Source organism: Dasypus novemcinctus, chromosome X (assembly GCF_030445035.2).
Source record: "Dasypus novemcinctus isolate mDasNov1 chromosome X, mDasNov1.1.hap2, whole genome shotgun sequence".
In the NCBI taxonomy this organism is placed as follows: Eukaryota; Metazoa; Chordata; class Mammalia; order Cingulata; family Dasypodidae; genus Dasypus; species Dasypus novemcinctus.
The window spans coordinates 186,956,597-186,981,144 of NC_080704.1; the positions used below are offsets into that span (position 1 = coordinate 186,956,597).

Below are 24,548 nucleotides of genomic sequence, written 5' to 3' on the forward strand. Positions count from 1 at the left end.
AAAGACCTTGATCAAAAGGGGGAAATGGTAAAGACAAATGAGTTTATATGGCTAAGAGACTTCAAAGTGAGTTGGGAGGTCATTCCAGAGGTTCTGCTTATGCCCGTCTCTGCAGGATCTCATTGACTGCCAAAGTAAACATTGCCTCAAATAGCAGGGCTCCTGAGAGCTCTGGAGATTTCCAGACACTATAAACAGGGAAGACAGCTCAGGAGTTGGCACCCTGCCAGCGTGCCCTACTTTGGAATTTATGCTCCCCAGTGCGATAGAGTTGGACTCAGGTGTGGTTTCCCTACATATGGCTCATTGCCCCTTCTATTTGAACCTATAGTTAGTACTAGACTTGACAGATGTTTGTCCAAGATACGTAAATCTTTGGACTGTCCATATACCAATTGGGCTCTGAATCTCAACAGAGTTGCAACACCTACTCTCCATTTCATTGGACTCACCCTGGACAACTAACAAGGGGATGATGATGGACAATGACCATTCCAAAGAACAGAGAGAGTCTGCAACTACAAACAAGGTTGTCCCATCCATCTGCCCCATGGTATCTAAGCTCCCTCTCAATTAGAGGTGGAATGGGCCTCACCATCCCAGAATACTTTGGACTGGGGAATGAATGATGGACTAGAGTAGACTTACTTTTATTCTACTATAGACTTATTTGATTCTAGAAATGGAATAACTTTTATCATTGATGTGGAGGCAGTTACCCCTGGAGCTTCTAAAAGGGAGGGAGAGGGAAAAACAGGTGCAATTTGGGGGCATTTTCAGGACTTTGGAATTGTCTTGAATGACACTACAATGACAGATACAGGCAATTATATATCTTTCATAACTTACAAAAATGTGTGGGAGAGTGTAAACTACAATGAAAACTATAATCCACGCTTACTGGCAATGCTCCAAATGTGCTCATCAATTGTAACTAATGTACCACACTAATGAGGGATATTGTTAATGTGGGAAAATGTAGGAGGGTAGGGAACGATGTATATGGGAATCACCTATATTTTTTATGTAACATTTATGTAATCTAAGTACCTTTTCTAAAAAAGTATTTTAAATAATGTTCACCATCACTAGTGATTAGGTAAATGCAAATCAAAACTACAGTAAGTTATCATTTCACATCTATTGAAATGGCCACTATTAAAAAGTCAGAAAACTACAAGTGTTTGAGAGGATGTGGAGAGATAGGAACTCTTATTCACTGTTAGTGGGAATGTAGAATGGTGCAGCTACTGTGGAGAACTGTTTGGCAGTTCCTAAGAAATTTGAATATAGATTTGCCATGTGACCCAGCAATACCATTGTTAGGTATATACCCAGAAGAACCAAGAGCAGTGACATGAACAGACATCTGTAAACTGATGTTCATAACGGTGTTCATAACTATCAACTATAGTTAATAGTTAATCATAATTATATTGTCTCATCAAGTGTAACAAATGTGACACAATAAGGTAAAGTCTTAATAATAAGGCAAACTGCATATGTAAGGAAGGGTACATGGGTTCTTTGTATTTTCTGCATTGTTTTTCTGTCAACCTACAAGTTCTTTAATAAAAAAAGTTTAAAAATTAGTCTATTTAAAATAGTATATAACAGGATGCAAGACATAAATTTAACAAACAGCCATACCCTCTACCCTTAAAATCACAAAATATTGATGAGAGAAAATAAAGACCTCAATTATAATGGAGAAATATACCATGTTCATTTATTAGAAGGCAAATATGAATAAGATATCAATTCTCTACAACTTTATGAATAGATTCATACCAATTAAATTTCTAACAGGTGTCTTTTAAAAAACTGACAAGGTCAATCTAAAATTTCCATGGAAAAGTAAAGTGCTCAGAACAGGCAAAACAATTTAAAAAAAGAACAAAATTTGAAGACTTACACTACTTCATTTCAAGAGTTACTATAAAAGTACAAAAATGAAAACAGTGGCATTGACATAGCCATGTAGCTCAGTGGAGCAGAATAGAGAGCACAGAAACATTAGATAGAAGATGATAGATAGATAGATAGATAGATAGATAGATAGATAGATAGATAGATAGATAGATAAAAAATATGGCAAGAAATGTCAATGGGAAAATTTTGTCATTTCAACAAATGGTGCTAGAAAAAGTTGATAGCTGCATGTAAAAAAAAATGCACACCAACTCCATACTTCACATCATGGGAAATAGTAAATCAAAATGGCAACTGATCTAAAGATAAAAAAATAAAACTATAAAATTTCTGGAAGAAAACAAAGAAGAAAATCTTTATAATCTTAAGGTAGGTAAAGATTGCTTATATAAGACACAAAAAGTATGCATATTAAAAGAAGACATTGATTAATTGGGCTTAATAAAAATTACAAATTTTTACTTATGAAAGATACTGTTAAGGTTAATGAAAAGACACATTTGCAGTTAAACAGCATCCACTTAACAGGTTGATAGAGCCTAATGGCTGTGCATTATTGAACACCACCATTAGGTAATTTCAAAAGCACATCTGGGGACACTTCACTAACTTATGTGAAATATTGCCTGAGGATTCTTAGAACTTATTAAGTTTGACTTTAGACTAGGGCTTAAGGTCCTATGTCAGCAGCTATGGGCAAGAACTAGCAAAATCTTAGTTATTATTGGTGATATGATCTCATATTTATCTACCAGTAAGTAAGAATATAAACATTGAAACTGAGGTAATACTTACCTTTTGGCAATCTTCCAGAGTATAAAGGACTAACATCAGTGATTCCATGAGGATAGATGTTATATGGTCGGCTTGCTTGATTCTTAAATATAATCTGAAATTATAAAGATCAAGTCCTAAGACGATTAGAATCATCAAGTAAAGAGTGACCTATCTACAGAAAACAAAAGCTCCTTGTATTCACATTATAGGTGTCTGGGCCTAGATAAAACTCTAAGTATTTGTTCCTTTTATAGAATTTTCCAGACAACTACTTGGGTTTCTTGCTAAAGACCCATTTAAATTTAAAAAAATCATTTCAATTGCTTCAGGAATTATCCTCTGTACCTTATCACACTGACTGAAATTTGAAAGTGGAGAGGGAGACAGTGATTCAGGTGATAAAATCTTCACCGAATGAGAAAACATGACCAGGAAGACAGCACTAAGCCAGTGTGGCAGGTGGTATCATTTTAATGCATGATCTTTGGAAAGGAGGGGGAAGGGCAATAACATGGATGCAGCAATTAGTACCCTGAAGACACCAACCTTGCCTCTAAATCTGAGGTTGTGTGAGATGAGGGTAAAAAAATCTACTTTTAATTTCAAGCGGTACTACAAAGCTGATGAAAACAATGTGGTATTGGCACAAGGGCAGACATATAGATCAATGGAACAGAACTGAAAGCCCAGAAATAGACTCATTTATCTATGGCCAATTAGTTTTTTACAATGGCGCTAAGCACATGTGATGAGGAAAGAATAGTCTCTTCAACAAATGGTACTGGGAAAACCAGATATCGACATGCAAAAGAATGAAGTTAGACCCTTACCTCATATTATGTACAAAAATCAACTCAAAATGGATCAAGAACCTAAATATAAGAGATAAACTATAAAACTCTTAGAAGATAACATAGGGACAATTCTTCATGACCTAGGATATGTTAATGGTTTCTAAGATATGACACCAAAAACACAAGCAACAAAAGAAAAAATAGATAAATTCTACTTTGTCAAAATTAAAAGCTTTGTACATCAAAGGACATTATAAAGAAAATGAAAAGTCCTATAGAATGGGAGAAAATAGTCACAAACCATATGTCCAATAAGCGCTTAAAATCCAAAATAAAGAACTTTTACAACACAACAACAAAAATACAAAGAACCCATTTAATAAATGGGTAAAGGACTTCAACAGACTTTTCCAAAGAATAGATACAAATGGTTAATAAGCATATGAAAAGATGCTCAACATTATTAGCCATTGGGGAAATCCAAATTCAAACCACAACAAGATACCACTTCACACCTACAAGAATGTCTATTAAAAAAAAAACACCAGAAAAAAAGTGTTAGAGAGGATGCCAAGTTATTGGAACTCTAGTGCATTGTTGGTGGGAATGTAAAATGTTGCAGCCACTGTTGAAAGCAATATAGCAGTCCCTCAAAAAGTTAAATATAGAATTACCATTTGACCCAGCAATTCCATGTCTAGGTATATACCCAAAGAGAGTGAAAACAGGGTCTCAAACAGATATTTGTACTTGAATGTTTATAGCAATATTATTCACAATAGCACAAAGGGGAGGCAACCCAAGTGTCTATCAACAAATGAATGGATAAATAAAATGTGATAATAAACTCAATGGAATATTATTTGGCAATAAGAAATAATGAAATTCTAAGACATGTTGCAACAGGGAAGAACCTTGAAAATATGATACACAGTAAAATATGTAAGACACATAAATATTGTATGATGTCACTCAGAAATGTCTAGAAATAGAAAATCTACAGAAATATTAAGTAGATTAGAGGTTACTATGTAGCACTCTGGTAGTGGCTTGCCAGAAATCAATCTATGCCTCTGTCTCTTATCTCCTCTTCCAGCTTCTACTGACTGACTGTGTATGAATTTCCTCTGCCTGTATGAACATCAGTCATACTGGATCAAAGTCCACTCTGATTCAATTTAGCTTTATCTTAATAATATCTTCAGGGAAGGGGACTTGGCCCAGTGGTTAAGGTGTCTGTCTACCACATGGGAGGTCCGTGGTTCAAACCCAAGGGCCTCCTTGACCCGTGTGGAGCTGGCCCATGCGCAGTGCTCATGTGCTCAAGGAGTGCCATGCCATGCTGGGGTGTCCCCCACATAGGGGAGTCCCACACGCAAGGAGTGCATCCCATAAGGAGAGCCGCCCAGCGCGAAAGAAAGCGCAGCCCGCCCAGGAATGGCACCACACACCCGGAGAGCTGACACAAGAAGTTGACGCAACAAAAAGAAACACAGATTCCCGTGCCGCTGACAACAACGGAAGCGGACAAAGAAGAACATGCAGCGAATAGACACAGAGAACAGACAACTGGGGTGGGGGAGGAGAAAGGGGAGAGAAATAAATAAATCTTTAAAAAAAATATCTTCAAAGATCATATTTACAAATGAGGCCACAGTACAGGGCCAGGGGTGAGGACTTGAAGATGTCTTGTCTGTGACATGATTCAATCTCTAACACATACCAATGAATCTATTGTTGTTGTTTTTCTACTTTTTTAAACAAATCAATTTTATTGATACATATTAATAAAGCATGAATCCATCCCAAGTGTACAATCAATGGTATTTGGTATATCATCACTGAAATCATTTTTAGAGTATTTTCAATATTCCAGTAATAATAATATTATTAAAAGATAAAAACCATTCAAACAAACAAAAGTCATCACCTCTCAGTCTCTCTATGCTTCCCCTGCCATACATAGCTACTATTCTTTCCTTCTCCCTTTTTATTTTTTATTTATATTTTGTAAAAACAGTCTTATAAATGCAGTATCATCCACATTTTTAATTTCCATGAGGTTTCACTATGTTATACAGTCCCAAGTTACATTTTTTAGCTTTCTTTCTAGTAATATACATGACCTTAGGCTTTCCCTTTCTTTTTTTTTAATTTTTAATTTTTTAAAATTTATTTCTCTCCCCTCCCCCCCCCCTCGTTGTCTTCTCTCTGTCCATTCGTTGTGTGTTCTTCTGTGACCACTTCTATCCTTATCAGCAGCACTGGGAATCTGTGTTTCTTTTTATTGCATCATCTTGCTGTATCAGGTCTCCATGTGTGTGGTGCCATTCTTGGGCAGGCTGCACTTTCTTTCGCTCTGGGCGACTCTCCTTACAGGGCGCACTCCTTGCGCGTTGGGATCCCCTACGCGGGGGACACCCCTGTGTGGCAGGGCACTCTTTGAGTGCATCAGCACTGTGCATGGGCCAGCTCCACACCAGTCAAGAGGCCCGGGGTTTGAACCACGGACCTCCCATATGGTAGGTGGATGCCCTAACCACTGGGCCAAGTCCACTTCCCAGGCCTTCCCTTTCAATCACTGTAATACCCATATAATAGCTTTGCTAGTCACAAAGAGGATGATGTACTCTTAACATTTCCATTCATTTCCAAAGATTTACAAACAACCTTTTAACCAGTTCCACACAAATTAACTAACAGTTTTCCATTCTTTACCCTCATTCTATTTTCTGATGACCTATATTCGACTTATTAATTCCATGAGTTTACATATTATATTTAGTTCATAATAGCATAATCATACAGTATTTGTCCTTTAATGCCTGGCTTGTCCAAATCTTCAGGTTCATCCATGTTGTCATGTGCTTCGTGACTTCATTTATTCTCACCACTGCATAATATTCAATCATCTGTATACACCACAATTTGTTTATCCAGTCATCAGTTTATGGACACCTGGGCTATTTCCAACTTTCAGCTATCAGGAATAATGCCACTTTGAACATTGGTGTGCAGATGTCTATTCATGTCACTATTCGCAGTTCTTCTGGGTATATAACTAGTAAGGGTATTTCTGGGTCACATGGCAGGGCTATATTCAAATTCCTTAGGAACTGCCAGACATTCCTATACAGTGGCTGTACTATTCAACATTCCCACTAACAGTGGATAAGCGTTCCTATCTCTCTACATCCTCTCCCACATTTACAGTTTTCAAACTTTTTAATAGTATCCAGTCTAATAGGTGTGGAATGATATCACATTGTATTTTTGAATTGTATTTCCTAATGGCTAGTGATGTTGAATATTTTTCACATGTTTTTTTGCCATTTGTATTTCTTCCTTGGACAACAATCTTTTCAAGTCTTGGGCCCATTTTTTAATTGAGTAGTTTGTCTTTTAATTGTTGAGATTATGATTTCTTTATATATCATGAATATTAAACCTCTTTCAGACATGTCATTGCCACTTATCTATTATTTCTTTTGTTGCTCGTGCTTTGGGTGTAAGGTTTAAGAAACTACTGCCTACCACAAGATCTTAAAAATGTTTTACTACATTTTCTTTTAGGCGTTTTATGGCTGTTGCTTTTATATTTAGGTCCTTGTTCTAATTATATAAGGTGTAAGATAGGGTCTTCTTTCTTTCTTTTGGATATGGCTATCCAGTTCTCCCAGCACCATTTGTTGAATAGACTGTTCTTGCCCAGTTGAGAGGGCTTGGCCACCTTATCAAAAATCACTTGATTGTAGATGTGAGGGTCTATTTCTGAGTTACGGATTCGGTTCCATTCGTCAGTCTGTCTGTCTGTCTTTATGCCAGTACCATGCTGCTTTTTGCCACTGTAGTTAATTAATATGCTTTAAAGTCAGGAAGTGAGAGATCTCCAACTTTGTTTTTCTTTTTAAATACATTTTTGGCTATTCGGGGCCCCTTACCCTTCCAACTATACTTGATTATTGGCTTTTCAATTTTTGCAAAAAAGGTTGTTGAGATTTTTATTGGGATTGCGTTGGATCTGTAAATCAATTTGGGTAGAATTGACATCTTAATCATATTTTTAGTCATCCAAACCATGAACACAGAATGTCTTTCCATTTATTTATGTCTTCTTTGGTTTCTTTTAGCAATGTTTTATAGTTTTCTGAATACGGGCCCTTTATGTACTTGGTTAAATTTATCACTAAATATTTGATTTTTTTAAATCACTATTATAAGTGAAATTTTTTCTGATTTCCTCCTCAGATTGTGCATCAGCAGTGTATAGAAATGCTATTGATTTTTACATATTAATCTTGTATCCTGCCACTTTGCTGAACTTGTCTATTACTTCTAGTAGCTTGTTGTGGATTTTTCAGGATTTTCTAGATACAGGATCATCAATGCATAGTTAAAATTTAACTTCTTCCTTTCCTATTTGGGTGCCTTTTATTTCTTTACCTAGCCTAATTGCTCTAACTATAACCTCAATATTGAATAATAACGGTGATAGTAGGCATCTTTGTCTGGTTTCTGATCTCAGCAGGAAAGCTTTCCGTCTTTCACCATTGAGTACATTGCTAGCTGTAGGTTTTTCATATATGCACTTTCCAAAATTTAGGAAATGTATCTTTTCTTCTATTACTATCTTCTGGAGTGTTTTTTTAAAATCAAGAATGGGTGCTATATTTTGTTAAATGCCTTTTCTGCATCAATGGAGAGGATCATGTGATTTTTCTTCTTCAATTTATCAATTTATTACACGAATTGATTTTCTTGTGTTGAACCCCCTTGAATACCTGGGATAAAACCCACGTGATCATGCTGTATAAATATTTGTGCTTTTGGATTTGACTTGCAAAATATTTTGTTGAGGATTTTTCATCTATAATCATTAGGGATGTTGATCTGTAATTTTTTTTGGTAGTAGGTTTTGTATTAGGGTGCTGTTGGTTTTGTAGACTGAGTTTGGAGGCTTTTTTCCTGTTGAATATTTTGGAAGAGCTTGAGCAAGATTTGTATTAGATCATCTTTGAATGATTGGTAAAATTCACCTGTGATACCATTTGATCCAGGGCTTTTCATATTTGTGAAGTTTTTGATGATATTTAACTCTTTTCACTTGTGATTGGTTTGCTGAAGTCTTCTATTTGTTCTAGAGTGAGTGTAGTTGGCTCATGTGTTTATAGGAATTTGTCCATCTTGTCTACCTTGTCTAGCTTTTTGACATACAATTGTTCATAGTATCCTCTTAGGATGTCTCTTATTTCTGTGGGACCATTTGTGTTGCCCCCCCCCATTTCTGATTTTATTTATATGCATCTTCTTTCTTTGTCAGTCTAGCTAAGGGTTTGTCGATTTTGTGGATCTTCTCAAAGATGAAACTTTTGGTTTTGTTGATTCTTTCTGTTGTATTTTTGTTCTTGATTTCATTAATTTCTGTTATGATCTTTACTATTTCTTTCCTTAGGCTTGGGTTGGGATAGGGTTGCTGTTCTTTTTCTAGTACCTTCAGGTGTGCAGTTAGATCTTCGACTTTAGCTCTTTCTTCTTTTTTAACGTAAGCATTGAGGGCTATAAATTTCCTTGTCTTCACTGCTTTTGTGATGTCTGATAGGTTTTGATATGTTGTTTGTATCAAGATATTTGTTGAATTCTTATGCAAATTCTTCTTTGACCCATTGATTATTTAAGAGTGTGTTGTTTACTCTCCGTGTATTTATGAATTTTCCCTATTTCCATCCACTATTGATTCCAACTTCATTCCATTGTGATCAGAGAAAGTATTTGTAAAATTTATTGAGACTTGTCTTGTGACCCAAAATATGTTCTATCTTGGAGAAGGATCCATGAGCACTTGAAAAGAAGATATATCCTGCTGTTTTGAGGTGCAGTACTCTATAGGTGTCTGTTAGGTCTAGTTCATTTATCTTATTATTGAGGTTCTCTGTTTCTTTATCCTCTGTCCAGATGTTCTACCCAATACTGAGAGTGGTGCATTGAAGTCTCCAACTATTATTGTAGAGAAATCTATTTCTCCCTTCAGCTTTGCCAGTGTGTTTCTCATGTATCTTGTGGCATTCAGATTAGGTGCATAAGTGTTCAGTAGAGTTACTTCTTCTTGGTGAACTTCCCCTCTTTTCAATAGATATTGACCTTCTTCATCCCTTATAACAGTTTTGCACATAAAATCCATTTTGTCTGATATTAGTATCACTACTCCAGCTATTTTTTGTTACTATTGGCATGAAATAACTTTTTTCAACCTTTCACTTTTGAACTGCTTGTGTCCTTATGTGTGAGGTGAATCTCTTGTAGACAATATATAGGTGGTTAATATTTTATTATCCATTCTATCCATTTATGCCTTTTGATTGTGAAGTTCAAGCCATTAACATTCAATGTTATTACTGTAAAGGCAATACATACTTCATACATTTTGTCCTTTGGCTTTCTGTGGTTGTATCATACTATTGTTTGTCTCTTAACCCTTTAATTTACCCTTCCTAATAATCTTCATTCTACATGCTTCTCCAAGTCGCTCACACTTGTTTTTTCCTTTCAGGCTGAAGCATCCCCTTTAGTATCTCTTGTAATTCTGGTCTTTGGTAAAATATTGTATCAGTTTTTGTTTGTCTGTGAAGACTTTGAACTCATCTTCACTTTTGAGGGACAGTTTTGCCAGATACAGAATTCTTGGCTGGCAGTTTTTCTCTTTCAGTAACTTAAATACATAATACCATTTTCTTCTTGCCTCCATTGTTTCTGATGAGATGGCAGTGCTTAATCTTATCAATTTCCCTTTTATGTAGTGCTTTGCTTTTCTCTTTCTGCTTTCAGAATCCTCTCTTTAACTCTGATATTTGTCATTTTGAGTAGTAGGTGTCTCAGGGTAGATCTATTCAGATTTATTCTGTTTGGGGTGCACTGCCCTTCTTGGATTTTGATATTCATGTCTATCATAAGGGTTGGGAAGTTTTTGGTTATTATTTCCTTAAATATTCTTTCTGTCCCTTTTTCCATTCTCTTCTCCTTCTGGGACACTGATAATACATATTTTGTGCATTTTGCATTGTTGTTCAATTCCCTGAGACCCTGTTCCATTTTTCCCATTCTTTTCTCTTTCTGTTCTCCAGTCTTTTCAAGTACAGATGTTCTGTCCTTGGTATCACTAATTCTCTCTTCAATCAATTCCAATCTGTTGTTATGCGCTGCTAACTTTTAGTCTCATCCATTGTGTCTTTCATTCCCATAAGGTCTGTTACTTTTCTTTGCAGGCCTTCAAATTGTTCTTTATTCTCACCCAGGGTCTTCTTAAAATACTTTATCTCTTTCTTCATATTTTCCTTCAATTCTTTAAATTGATTTAGGAGAGTTGTGTGATTATCGCTGATTTATTGTCATAAATCCTCTCTCCAGGATATTTGGTTAGTTCCTTTGGCTGGGCCATCTCTTTCTATTTCCTAGTATGGCTTGTAATTTTTTTCTGATATCTAGTCATCTGAATATGTTGGTGAATTTATTCTGATGGTCAATTTCTCTTTCTTTCCTATTGTTTTTATTTCACAGCTCTTCTTTGATATTTGGGTTGACTTATTCTAAGTCTTTAAGATTGCTCAACTTAAATTATCAAAATCTTACTAGGAACTCACTAATGGGAGTGCAGATTTTCTCCCAGGGGTTAGAGTATGCAGCATACCAACAGCAGTTTTTGTTCATGCTATTTCCAGACAAGCCAGCAGATGGCGCTCATTGGCGCACCTTTCCACGGAGGTGTACCTCTCTCCATTTTACTTTGTTCTAGTCTGACCAGAGCTGAAATTCAAAGCTGGCTCTACTGGTCAAATTCACTGAAGAAACCCGCCCTCACCCTTTTCCCTTTTAACAGCTGACAGGGTGGAGAATGTCTGTTCCCCTCTCAGTCAACTGCAGTAAGCCAGGGGTTTTAACACCCGCCCCCATGCTTAATATCTTGGGGATGGGGAGGGGTGCCCTTCCTGGCCACTGCAGGGTTTGGTAACTCACAGTTTTATTTCGGGTATGTTGTATCTTTGTTCATCACCCTCCTAGGAGTTGTGTAGCACTGTCTTGGTCGCTGACCCCAAGCAGGTCCTGCAGACAGCTTTTGGCCCTTTCTCTGTCATTTCAGTGAGAAAGTTGAGCCCTGCCTGTCTAATCTGCTGCCATCTTCCCAAAATTCCTGAATCTATAGTTTTCGATAGATAGATACATAGATAGATATTTAGATCTGCAAGCTTGTATATGTGTGTATATATATACACATATACACACATACCTATATATATTTTCTAGCTCTGTCCAGTAAATAAGGTCTAGAATCAATGTTCCCCAGGGGCAATGAACACCTAAATATAGATTATTAATATCATTTTTCACTAAAAAGGAACTAGTGCTCCTTGGAGAAATGGCTGATTGCAGGGTTGGGGCAGGGGAGGTATAAGATGAGCCTGGAATATCTTTTTACAACAAAAAAACATGAAAGCAATTAAAGAATGAAGGCAAGATGTCAAAAGAACACAGGAAGACGCTTCCAGGAGTTCCCACTGGCCAAATTTGGGACAATTTGAGCATCACAATAAATAATGATAGTTACATATTATAGCCCATTGAATAAAATAAGAATCCATGGTTTCATTTTGATATAAATGAATGGATAACTAAATGACTAATTGGAGAGGAAGAAAAGTCCTTTCTTACAACAGAATGCTACATATTAATTATAGAGGGAATGATGGATTTAGAAAATCCATATTTAACAAACATTACAATAGAATGCTATATATTAATTGTAGAGGGAATGATGAATTTAGAAAATCCATATTTAACAAACATTATTGTAATTGATTTAGGCAAGAATCATCGATGGATGTTAAAACTTGTAAGTGAAAGCTGTCTGAGGAACAGGATATTGCATAGACACAAAGTATCTCCCCACAAAATACTTACTAAAAAGATTTATTCATTATAAATGGAAAAATATTAACTTTACAGTAGAGAAACCAGAAAAACAATGCTGTAACCAAGTGATCAAAGTAAACAGTAGTAGTGGGACAAACAAACATCATGTACCTCCTGATGTGATGCACTGAAAACATATAGCATCACATATATGGTATTCTTGCAGAACCTCAATTTAAATATGAAGAAACATCAAACAAACTCAAATTGAAGGACATTCTAAAAAAACAACTGGTCTGGTCTATTCAAAATATCAAGGTCATTAAAGACAAAGATAGTGAGGAACTGTTTCAGATTAAAGGAGAATAAAAAGACATGACAACTAAATGCAAAGTGCCATCCTGGGTTAGATCCTGGACTTAAAAAGAACATTATTATGACAATAAGCAAAATAAGAATGAGATCTAATTAATTGTATTGTATAATGTTAATTTCCTGATTTCGATTATTGTACTGTGGTTATATAAAATAATGTCCTTTTTCTTAGGAAATACACACTGAAATTTAAAGGAAAAATTTCAACATATATTCAATTTACTTTAAAAAATGACAATGTGTGTGTATGTGTAAATAGGAAGGAACTGAGAAACGGAGGAGAGAGGGAGGGAGGGAGGAATTAAGAAAGAGAATATTTGATAAAGCAAATATGGTAATACTTTAATAATCGGGGAATCTGGGTTAAGGGTATATAGAACTCCCTTGTATTATCCTTTCAACTTTTCTGTAACAAATTACTTAAAAATTAATAATTACACAAATAAATTTAAAATGGCTTTATAAGAGTTCTCAATATTTGGTAGTACATGATCCCCCACACTTTATACTTCTTTAAAAGTATCAGCTTTTCGATGTACTTACCAAATCCAATGGATGTGTCATGATGATGGGAACGAGTGTTGTTGGGGGGGGGGGAGAGGGGGGGTGGGGGGGTGGGGTTGAATGGGACCTCACATATATATTTTTAATGTAATATTATTACAAAGTCAATAAAAAATAAAAAAATTAAAAAAAAAAAAAAGTATCAGCTTTTCAAGTTTTCCCCCACCAAACGAAGGAAAGGAAAGAAAGAATATTGTTGGAATATTGGGATTGCTTTGAATATATGGGTAATTTGGGGTACAAATGACATCTTTATGACATCAAGGCTTCCAATCCATGGAATATCTCTCCATTACCATAGGTCCTATTTATGTGTATAAAGTCTTATGATTTTCTCTGCATAGGTCTTACACATCTTTTGGTAGGTGTATCCCTATGTATTTAATATTATTTGATGCTATTATAAATGATATACTTTTTAAATAATCTTTTTCTTTTAGAAGAATTTTAGGATTACAGAAATGTTGCAAAGATATTAAAGAGGGTTCCACTATATCAATCATCCCTAATGTTAACATCTTATTTTAGTGTGGTACATTTGTCACAATGAATGAGCAAATATTGACCCATTAACAACTAAAGTTTACACCTTATTCAGACTTCTGTAATTTTTATTTAATGTCATTTTCTATCCTAGGATTCCATCCAGAATCCCACATTTAGTGATGTTTCCTTAGGCACCTCTTGGCTATGACCGTTCTTCAGACTTTCCTTGTTTTTTATGACATTGATAATTTTCAGAGGTTCCAGTATGGCATTTTGTTAGAATGTCCATCACCTGCATTTTTCTGATATTTTCTCATGGTTAGACTGGAGTTATATGTTTTGGGGAAGATGACCAAAAAGGTGAAGTGCCCTTGTCATCACATCAATTTGATGTTCCACTATTGATGTTGACTTTGATCACATGGTAGTGTTTCTCAGGTTTCTCCACTGAACATTACCCCCCTCCACTTTCCATACTGTACTCTTTTTAAAATAAAATTTTATTTAAGTATTTCATTCATACATAAATATACATAAACAATAAGTGTACAGTAAAAGTTGTTAATGTACAAAACAAACACGAATACCATCACACAGGGCTCCCATATATCACCCCACCACAAATACCTTGCATTGTTGTGAAACATTTGTTACAAGCTATGAAAGAGCATCAATATCATCAAAATATTACTATTAAAATAACTACAGCCCATATCTTACATTTGATGTATTTTCACTCTAATTCTTTTTCCCACTATTTGCATCCTGCACATAAGGAGTAGGGAGTTATGCTCCCCATCCTTGAGTATAGAGTATCTAGATAAAATTTTGGAATTATTCCATATGGAAGATTTGCCTCTACTCCCCCATTTATTTATTTATTCAATCATTTATTTATATCAGTATGGGTTCATGGATATTTATTTTACACTTCGGTTTATAACTCAATATTACCTTATTTAGTTGCTCAAATTGTTACAGCTTTGAGTTGTGAGAGCTCTTTAAGGTGGCTCCTGTATTTTAGTTGACACTGCCCCATGCACTTTTTGTTTGAGCACTTCCTTACCTTCTCATACTACAAGATGGTCCAGTCTCATATTTTTCCTGACTCAGCCTGGGAATTAGCCATTTCTCCAAGGAGAATTGGTTCCTTTTATTGGAGAAAGGTATTCAAAAACAAGTTGATCTTGGCACTGGGTATGCTCATTGCTACTAGAGTGTCATTGCTTCTGGGCCCTCAAAGGATAAAGCTAGGAAATATACTAACCCACGTACATAATTATTTCTGTATTTATCTTTCTGGATCTATTTAGCTCATAGTTAGTTCACAGTGATGTCTCCAACTTGAATCCAGTACCACATGATTCATTCCAGCCTTCTCCCTTTACTGATCTGCAACTACCCTCTCTAACAGTGACAAATTTGCTATCCATTTACTTAATCGTTACTGCTATCATAATTATTAACCCATACTCCTGTGAGAAACAATTTTACCAACTAGAGCACTGCTAACCTACAGTTTCTTTTGTCCTTATTCTTACAGTCCTATGACTTTTCTTTCTTTTCTTCCCCCTAAAAACACTGGCTAAGATTTCCAATAAAATGCTAATAAAGGTGGCTACACCCTTTAGCTGTGTCCCATCATAATCTTAAATGGAGTGATATCTGAGTTTTACCACCTATAGGTTTTTTGCAGATCTCTATCATGATAAGGATATCCCTTCTAATCCCAAATTCCTATGACTTTAATCATGAAAGGATATTGAATTTTGACTAATTCTTTTTTGAAGCTATTGAAATGATCAAATATTTCCCTTTATGTGTAAATATAGTATATTAACATGTTTGATTTTCTAATGGTAAACTAGCTTAGTACTCCTAGGATAAACCAAGTTGTTCATAATATATTATCTTTCTGCATATATTGCTGTGTTTGGTTCATAAATCTTTGTATAGAATTATTTGAACACATGTTTAGAATATAATTGGTCGATAATTTTAATTTTCCTTTCTCATTATATCCTGGTAAGGTTTACAATCAAAGTTTTACTGGCCTTATAAAAAGAACTGATGGGTCTTTCCTCTTTTCCTATAAAATTATGGAATGTTGGTAGAAATTGCCAATAAAACGGCAGTTCTTTCTAGGTTGATAGTTATTTTCTTTTAACACATTATAGATATGATTTCATTGTCTTCTGGCTTCCTTTGTTGCCCTAGAGGAGTAAGCTATCAGTCTATGTGGCAGTGTTAAAATGTGGTCCCCCTCCCTCCAAATTCTTTTACACTCTCTACGATCAAGAGGTGGGCCATACTTTCCCTCTCATTGATTCTAGGTGGGTTTTTGGCTGCTTTTACTAACAGAGTATGGCATAAAGTGCTGTAAAACTTCTGATGCTAGGTTTTAAAAGGTGATACACTATCTGCCTTGCTCACTGGAACACACACAGTTGGACCCCTGAGCTACCATGTAAGAAGTTCCATTACCTGAGGCCACTAGGCTGTGAGAAAGGCAGGCCGCATGGACAGACCAAATGTGGGTGCTCTAACCAGTTTAGTCTTTGAGTTATCCCCATTCAGGTGCCAGACATGTAGTGAAACTGTCTTGATACCTTTAGATCAGCCCATTACCAGCTGATTGACCTCAGTCAGTCAATGACCAAGAGATAAAGAATTGCCCAATTGAGCCCTGTCTGAATTCAAGACAACATAATCTGCGAGCATAGTAAAATGGCTATTATTTCAACTACTACATATTGAGATAGTTAGGTGAATAGTAATAGTAACAATAGTTTAATACTCATAGCTTTAAATGCAATGTTTTATCTCTCTGATTTTCTGTTTTAAAAATATATTTATTACGTTATAATTTACAAACCATAAAATTCACCCAATTTAAATGTACAATAGAAATATTTTTGGAAAATGTATAGGGTTGTTCAATCATCTCCACAATCCACAATTAGAACATTTCCATCACCCCAAAATGATCCTTCATGTTGAGTGGCAGTCAATCCCTGCTCCCACCCCCAGGCCCTAGCAACCACTAATATGCTTTCTGCTCTGCAAATTGGCCTTTTCTAGAAATTTCATATAAATTAAATCATGTAAAAAGACATGTAAGTCTTTTTTGCCTAACTTCTTTAACTTAGCATGTTTTTGAGCTACATCCATGTTGTACCATATATGATTAGTTTGTTTAGTTGCTGAATAGTATTCCATTATGTGGATATATCACATTTTGTTTATCCACTCACTAATTGATGAACATTTGAATTGTTTTCAGTTTGGGGCTACTATGAACCTTTGTGTGGATGTATGTTTTCATTTCTTTTAGCTATATGCCTAGGAGTGGAATAGTTGGATCACACGCTAATTCCATTTTTAACATTTCAGAAATAGTCAAACTGTTTTCCAAAGTGGCTGCACCATTTTATATTTCCACCAGAAATTACAAGGTTCTAATTTCTCTGCCTCCTTGCAAACACTTATTATTATCTATATTGTTGAGTCTAGCCATCCTGGTGGGTGTGAAGTGTATCTCATGTGGTTTGGATTTGCATTTACCTAATAGCTAATGGCGCTGAGCATCTTTTTGTGTGCTTATTGGACATTTCTATATCATCTTTGGAGAAATGGCTATATAAATCCTTTGCATATTTTTAATTGGGCTATTTGTCTCTTCATTATTGAGTTGTAAGAGTTCTTTATATATTCTTAATACTAGACCCTTATCAAATATATGATTTGAAATATTTTCTCCCATTATGTGGGCTTCCTTTTCACATTCTTGTTGGTATTCTTTGAGGACCATTTTTTTTCCCATAGTCCAATTTATCTATTTATTCTTTTCTTGCTTGTTGCTGTTGGTGTCATATCTAAGAAGCTATTGTCTAACCCAGGGTCACAAGATTTACTCCTATGTTTTCCTCTTAGAGTTTTATAGTTTTAACTCTTACGTTTATGTGTTTGGTCCATTTTTAGTTAATGTTTGTGTATGTTGTAAGGAATGGTCAAAATTCATTTTTATGCATGTGGACATCCAGTTGCCCCAGCAACATTTGCTGAAAAAAAAAACTAGTCTTTCCTCCATTGAATGATCTTTGCATCCTTGTAAAAAATCAGTTGGCCATAAATGTGTAGGTTTATTTCTGGATTCTCAAATATATTCCATTCCTCTATACATCTATCCTATGTCAGTACCATACTTCCTTGATTACTGTGACTTTGTAGTAAGTTTTGAAATCTGGAATTGTATGTTTTCCACTTTTGTTCTTCTTTTTCAAGATAGTTCTAGATATTGTAGGGCCCTTATATTTCCATATGAATTTTAGGATCAGCTTATCAATTTCTTTCAAAAAAGGCAGATGGGATTTCAATAGGGATTATATTGAATCTATAGATAAATTTGGGGAGAACGATAATTAACTCTTCCAATCCATGAACATAATACATCTCTTTATATTTCAGATCTTCTTTAAATTATTGCAACAATGATTAATAGTTTTTAGTACACATTTTTCACTTTTTTGTTAAATTTGTTCCAAGTTATTTTATTCTTTTTTATGTTATTGTGAATGAAACTGTTTTCTTAATTTTATTTTCAGATTGTCCATTGCTAGTGTATAGAAATACAACTTATTTTTTAGTATTCTTATACCCTTCAAGCTTGCTGAAGTTGTTTATTCATTCTAATAGTTTTTTCATGGATTCCTTATAACTTTCTACACACAAGATCATGTCATCTGCAAATAAAGACAGTATTATTTCTTCCGACATGTAAAATTACACCAAAAATATATAGGGGCTGATAGGCTAAAATGTAAACCACAATGTAAAACATAAGATAACTAAAAATTTAGAAAATTGTATAGTCTAAAATATAAACCACAATGTAAGCACAAATGTTACCTTGTTTGAAAGCTATTGTCTCAATATCTGTACATCAGTTTCAGTAAATATGGTATGAATATGCTAAAAGATTATTGCTGTGGAAGGGAAAAGGTTTTATATTGGATATGTGGGAGTACTGTATATTATATATATGAATTACTGTGATCTAAAACTCTTGTGAAGATAAGCTTAATACTTAGAAGAAAGAAAAGAAAAAGATAGGATGTAGAATTTTTCCAAATTAATATGTATTCTATATCTAACCTTTAAACTCATTACTATATTCCATTTTACTAGTAAGGGAACCTGACAATATATTGGGCTTCACTTTTCAGGTAGTTTTGGATCACAGAGAAGTTCAAAAATGGTAGCGGAGGAATACTGGTGTGGGATGTTATTGACAGGGGACACATGGTTGCAGGGAGTTCTACAGGGCATATATCCAGGGTACATAAAAATGTCTGGATATTTTCATAGTGGAAACAATTCAAAACAACAAATGAGGGAGTGCTGAGTTCCTAGCCAGGGGAGCTCTACCACAGTCCCTAAAGGAACAGCAACAATCTCCCAAGTGCAACAACAAAGACCAAAAAAGAATGAAGGTCCAACAATGAGCGCCTGATACTAATGACTATGCTTGTGAGCCTGTGCACCTGAAATAAGAACAAGGCCTAGAGCAGCAGTGTGCCTAAGAGTTACCTCCTGAGAGCTTCTGTGTTGCTCAAATGTGGCCAGTCTCAAAGCCAAACTCAGCATGTAAATTTATTGCCTTCCCCCCAGCATGGGACATGACTCCTGGGGATGAGCCTCCCTGGTGCCGAGGGATTACTACCAAGTACCAGCTGATGATGTAACTAGAAAACGACCTTGAATAAAAGGTTTAAGTCAGACCAGCAGAATATCTCTGTCTACATATAATAACAGTAGTTAAAAATGCTTTTTTTTGGTGGTGGACTTGGCCCAGTGGTTAGGGTGTCCATCTACCACATGGGAGGTCTGTTGCTCAAACCCCAGAGGCCTCCTTGACCTGTGTGGAGCTGGCCCACATGCAGTGCTCATGCGCACAAGGAGTGCCATGCCACGCTGGGGTGTCCCCCGCGTAGGGGAGCCCCACAGGCATAGAGTGCACCCTGTAAGGAGAGCCACCCAGCGAGAAAGAAAGTGTAGCCTGCCCAGGAATGGTGCCGCACACATGAAGAACTGACACAAGATGATGCAAAAAAAAAAAAAAAAAGAAACACATATTCCCATGCCGCTGACAACAACAGAAACGGACAAAGAAGATGCAGCAAATAGACACAGAGAACAGACAACCGGGGGGGGGTGGGGTGGGGTGGGGATGGGGAGAGAAATAAATAAATAAATAAAATCTTTAAAAAATAAAAACAAAAATAAAAATGCTTTTTGACCTAAATCAAGGGGGGGAATGGAAAGGGCAAATGAGTTTATATGGCTATGAGTCTCTAAAAAAAGAGCCGGGATGTTATCAGAGGGGTTGCCCTTATGCACACCTGAGCAGAGTCCCAGAGACAGATAAAGTAGATACAACCTCAGGTATTGGTTCTTCTGAGGGTTACAGAGACCCACAGGTTTTATGGTCATGGCAGATGGAGTTCAGTGCCATGTCAGTTGGCCCTTCCTTGGAGTTGGCTTTTCTGTGTGATGGAGCTGGACTCAGATGTGATCTCTTTTCACAAGCCTTTCCTGTTACTTTCCCAGAATTGTAGTTGGTGCTGGGGTATAATATATACCCAGGGGATCTGAATCTCTGGACTGACCATATGATAGCCAGGCTCTGAGCCTCAACAGACTTCAGCTCCTACACTCTGGTTTATTAGACTTAACCCAGCCAGCTAACAGGGAGGTGAAGAAGATTAACCACCACACCAGGGAGCCAAGAGTGCCTACAACAGCAAGCAGGAGAATCGTATCCATCAGCCATGTGGAATCTAAGCCTCCTCTCGATATAGAGGTGGAGTGGACATAACCATCCCAGGGTCCACAGGATGGAGGAATAGTAAATGGATTAGAGTGGACTTACTGATATTCTACTATGGAACTATTGTGGTTAGTAATGGAAGAAATTGTAGCATTGATGTGGAGACAGTGGCCACAGTAGCTGCTTAGGGTAGCTGAGGGAAGAAGAGATGTGATGGGGGGGCATTTACAGGACTTGGAGTTGTCCTGGGTGGTACTGCAGGGACAGTTGCTGGACATTGTATGGCCTGCCATGACCCACTGAATGTACTTGGGGAGAATGTAAACTATATGTAAACCAGTATCCATGCGGTGCAGCAGTGCTCCAAAATGTATTCACCAAATGCAATGAATGTCCCATGATGATGAAAGAGGTTGTTGATTTGGGAGGAGTGGGGTGAGTGGGAGAGGGGGTATATGGGGACCTCTTACATTTTTTGAATGTAACATTTTAATAAAAATAGAGGGAGAGAAAAAAAAAGAAAAGGATTTTAAAGAAAAATAATGATGTGCCAGGATACATAATGTCTAAAGGCTTTGTGCAAATACACACGAAAAAGATGACTACTCTAATAGAAGACTGGTCAAAATTTACACGTAGGTAATTCAGAAAGAGAGTGACAAACATGAAAAGATATGCAATTTCACTACTAATCAGGCAAATACAAAAGAAAACAACAGATACATTTTTTGTTCATCAAATTAGAAACATTTTCTGATGGTTTTGTTGACAATAATGTGGAGGAAGGGGTACTCTCATATACACTTGATTGGGATAAAAATGGGTACAGAACCTTGTTTGAAGCACAGATTGGTACATAAGTGTGTCAGTGTCTAACAAAACTCCACATATAAGAACCAGCACCCTTCCTTGAACAGATAAAACTGATATAACCAACCATCTATCTATCTTTCTTTGGGAAAAAAAACACCCTCATATATTTAAGTAATTTTTTATTGAGTATTGTTACTTGCAGCTTAAGCTTTCATAATACACTACATTAAGGGGTAGCAAATATTTTTCTGAAAAGAACCAGAGAGCTAATACTCTAGACTTTGCAAACTGTATCTGGTCTCTGTCCCATATTCCCTTTCTCCTTCCTCTTCTTCCATTCTCCCTTTCTCCCCTTATTGTCTTCCCCTTCTCCTTGTCCTTTTCTTTGCAACCCTTTAAAAAGATAAAACCCATTGTGATGGCTAGGTTAATGTGTCAACTCAGCCAGGTAATTGTGCCCAGTTGTTCGGTCAAGCAAGACTGGGCTAATTGTAATACAAGGACAATTATGAGCTTTAGCCATCAGTGAGTTTACTGAATAGATGGCAGATTACTTCTATGGTCAACCAGGAAGATTGCTTCAACAATGACTGAATGCTTTAAAAGGGAGAGTGATTTCAGCATTCAGAGGGATTTTCTCAGCTTGTCTTTGGACAGTCAACTTCTTCCGGAAACTCATCAAGGACCTTCATTGAACTTTCATCTGAGTCCCTGGTTTGCTGCCTGCCTGCAGAACCTGGACTTGTCATCCCCAAGCTCATGTGAAAGAATCTTATAAATCTCATACTATTTGCAGATATCTCCTGTTGATTCTGTTTCCCAAAATAAGCCTGACTAATAAATCCATTTTAAGCTCACAGATTGTCAAAAAAAACAGTCCATGAGCCAAATGCGACTAACACAATAGTTTGCTGACTCCTGTACTATATAATTAATGAAAAAATTTCTAGAAGGATATACATCAAGGCCTATGTTGTGAGTATTTAAAAAAATTATAGGTTTGATGGGTGATATTAAATTTTTACTGTATAAACGCATAGTTTTTACAGTCATAATTGTGTTTTGTGTAATAGTTATACATTTTAAGAGATCATGCCCAGATTAGTAGAATGGATAAAAAAAGATCATGCCCATTGGAAACAAGGAAGAATTATGAAGTATTTTAAAATTTCAAAATCTTCCAGTCTTTTTCTTCTTACCCATCTTCTTATGTTTTCCTTTACTTACCAACAGTGTGTCGCCAACTTCTCCATAAAGTAAAGGTCCCAAGATTCCTGATTCATACTGAATAGTTTTACGAGTCTTAAAGGTTTCATTTGTGTATGCCATAAATCGGACCTTTTTGTACTTCCTACCAATTCGTTGAGGACCATTGTTCAAATATTGACTTTTATAACTTCTGTATGAAAGACAAAATGATGGAAAGTTGGAATGGAAAATTCTAGATAAAGGGCAGCTGGCTGAAAAACCAACTCTAAAACAGCTGGCGTGATTTAAGCAAGTTAACAAGCAAGTAAAAATAAAAGCATTCCTAATGTGTTTTTTTTAATTGACTTTGTAATAATATTATATTAAAAATATATATGTGAGGTCCCATTCAACCCCACCCCCCCACCCCCCCTCTCCCCCCCCCAACAACACTCGTTCCCATCATCATGACACATCCATTGGATTTCATTCCTAATGTTTAGCTACATACATTTCTGTACATTTTAATGCCCCTGCCATATGATTCCATACCTGTACCTAACCCTAAATATGGCTTAAGGATTTGTTGTTTTGAATAACCAGAAAAAAAACCTTTGAGCCTGGGAGAGAGTGACAAGAAAAAAGGTGCTTACTTGTCAGTGGGGGTGAGGGTTGCAGGAGCATAGTCCCAGACTTCTTCCTCAGCAGCAATAAAATGGACCCAAGTTTTAGGATGCTTCTTGGCTACTGAGCGAATTGGGATAAAGGAAGGAGAGTTGTCATCATCAAACCTGAGCATGTCCATGTCAGGATCATAGAGATCATCATCATAATCTTCCTCTTCTTCATTATTTTTCATCCGAACTTGGGGTTCCTCTGGGCAGCTATCTACCTTGACATAAGCTTCCATGCCATCTGGAGTCAGACAAACCAAACAATGTCAGATTTCTACAAGACTTTTAACTTCTATGACTTCCTTCTCTCTTATCACAAATTCAAGGTCCTCTCCTTAAATTGCTCATAAAACATCTCTTCCGCTACAATCTGTAGTTCCTCTCTCCATAGTACTGATGCCTAGTTAATGCAATCAGGCTGGAGAATCAATGACATACTGTTCTCCTCATTTCCCCTACCTCATTTATCCTAAACCACCTCCCCTCCCTCTATCATAGACATTTAACTAAGAATTAACTAATACTACTAATACTCAAATCCCTCTCGCATTCAAGGTAAAATCTTTACTCTGAAAGCTAAGAACTGGGATATTTCACTTGCTGACTGACATAATTCTAACTCTATAATGCCACTTGGTACAATTCATTATATTTCTGTACACTACTTAATAAATTTCATTAAAAGTGGAGTTGGATAGTTAGAATTCTCATTTTTAAGATCCATAGATATTACCATGTTGGTGTGAAGAGATATGACAAAACAGTAGAAACTGGCCAAGGTCCATCAAGAGTGTCTGAGCAGTAAGGAAAGTTATCGGTGAGATCTCCAAGAAGGCCTGGCGATGGTTTCTCACAAGAAATGTGTGGCCTTCAAGGAAAACTGAGTGTACTTCAGGGGTGGTGCCCATTCCAATCACATGCCAATAGACTACTTTCTTGTGGCATCCAATCAGACCTGTATATTAGAAATAAGAGAGCTATGGCTAAGAAGTAGATAATTTGAAATGGAAAACACTTGCTTGGACATGATGGACAAACTGACCTTAAACATCTTGGAAACAAACTTTCCAAGGACATTGGGGGCACTGACAAACCAATAGCTCTTGCCAAGGTGACAAAAGACTGTCATGCTGCTAATTACAACGGAAAATTTTGACCTCCATCTGGACATGTTGATTATTCATTCCTTCTGGAAACTCCTCAATTGCTTCTGTG

General features: G+C 36.3%; 1 protein-coding gene across 1 annotated transcript in view; it reads right to left on the reverse strand.

The window, feature by feature from the left end:
• The window catches only part of F8 (coagulation factor VIII), a 382,001-nt gene that overhangs the window by 190,229 nt on the left and 167,224 nt on the right, over positions 1-24,548 (reverse strand). The window contains exons 7-10 of the mRNA XM_058291449.2: positions 24,067-24,288; positions 23,313-23,574; positions 22,699-22,870; positions 2,728-2,821 (exon numbers count right to left, since the gene is read on the reverse strand). Coding sequence (XP_058147432.1) covers positions 2,728-2,821; positions 22,699-22,870; positions 23,313-23,574; positions 24,067-24,288 — 750 coding nt within the window. The remainder of the gene's footprint in view (positions 1-2,727; positions 2,822-22,698; positions 22,871-23,312; positions 23,575-24,066; positions 24,289-24,548) is intronic.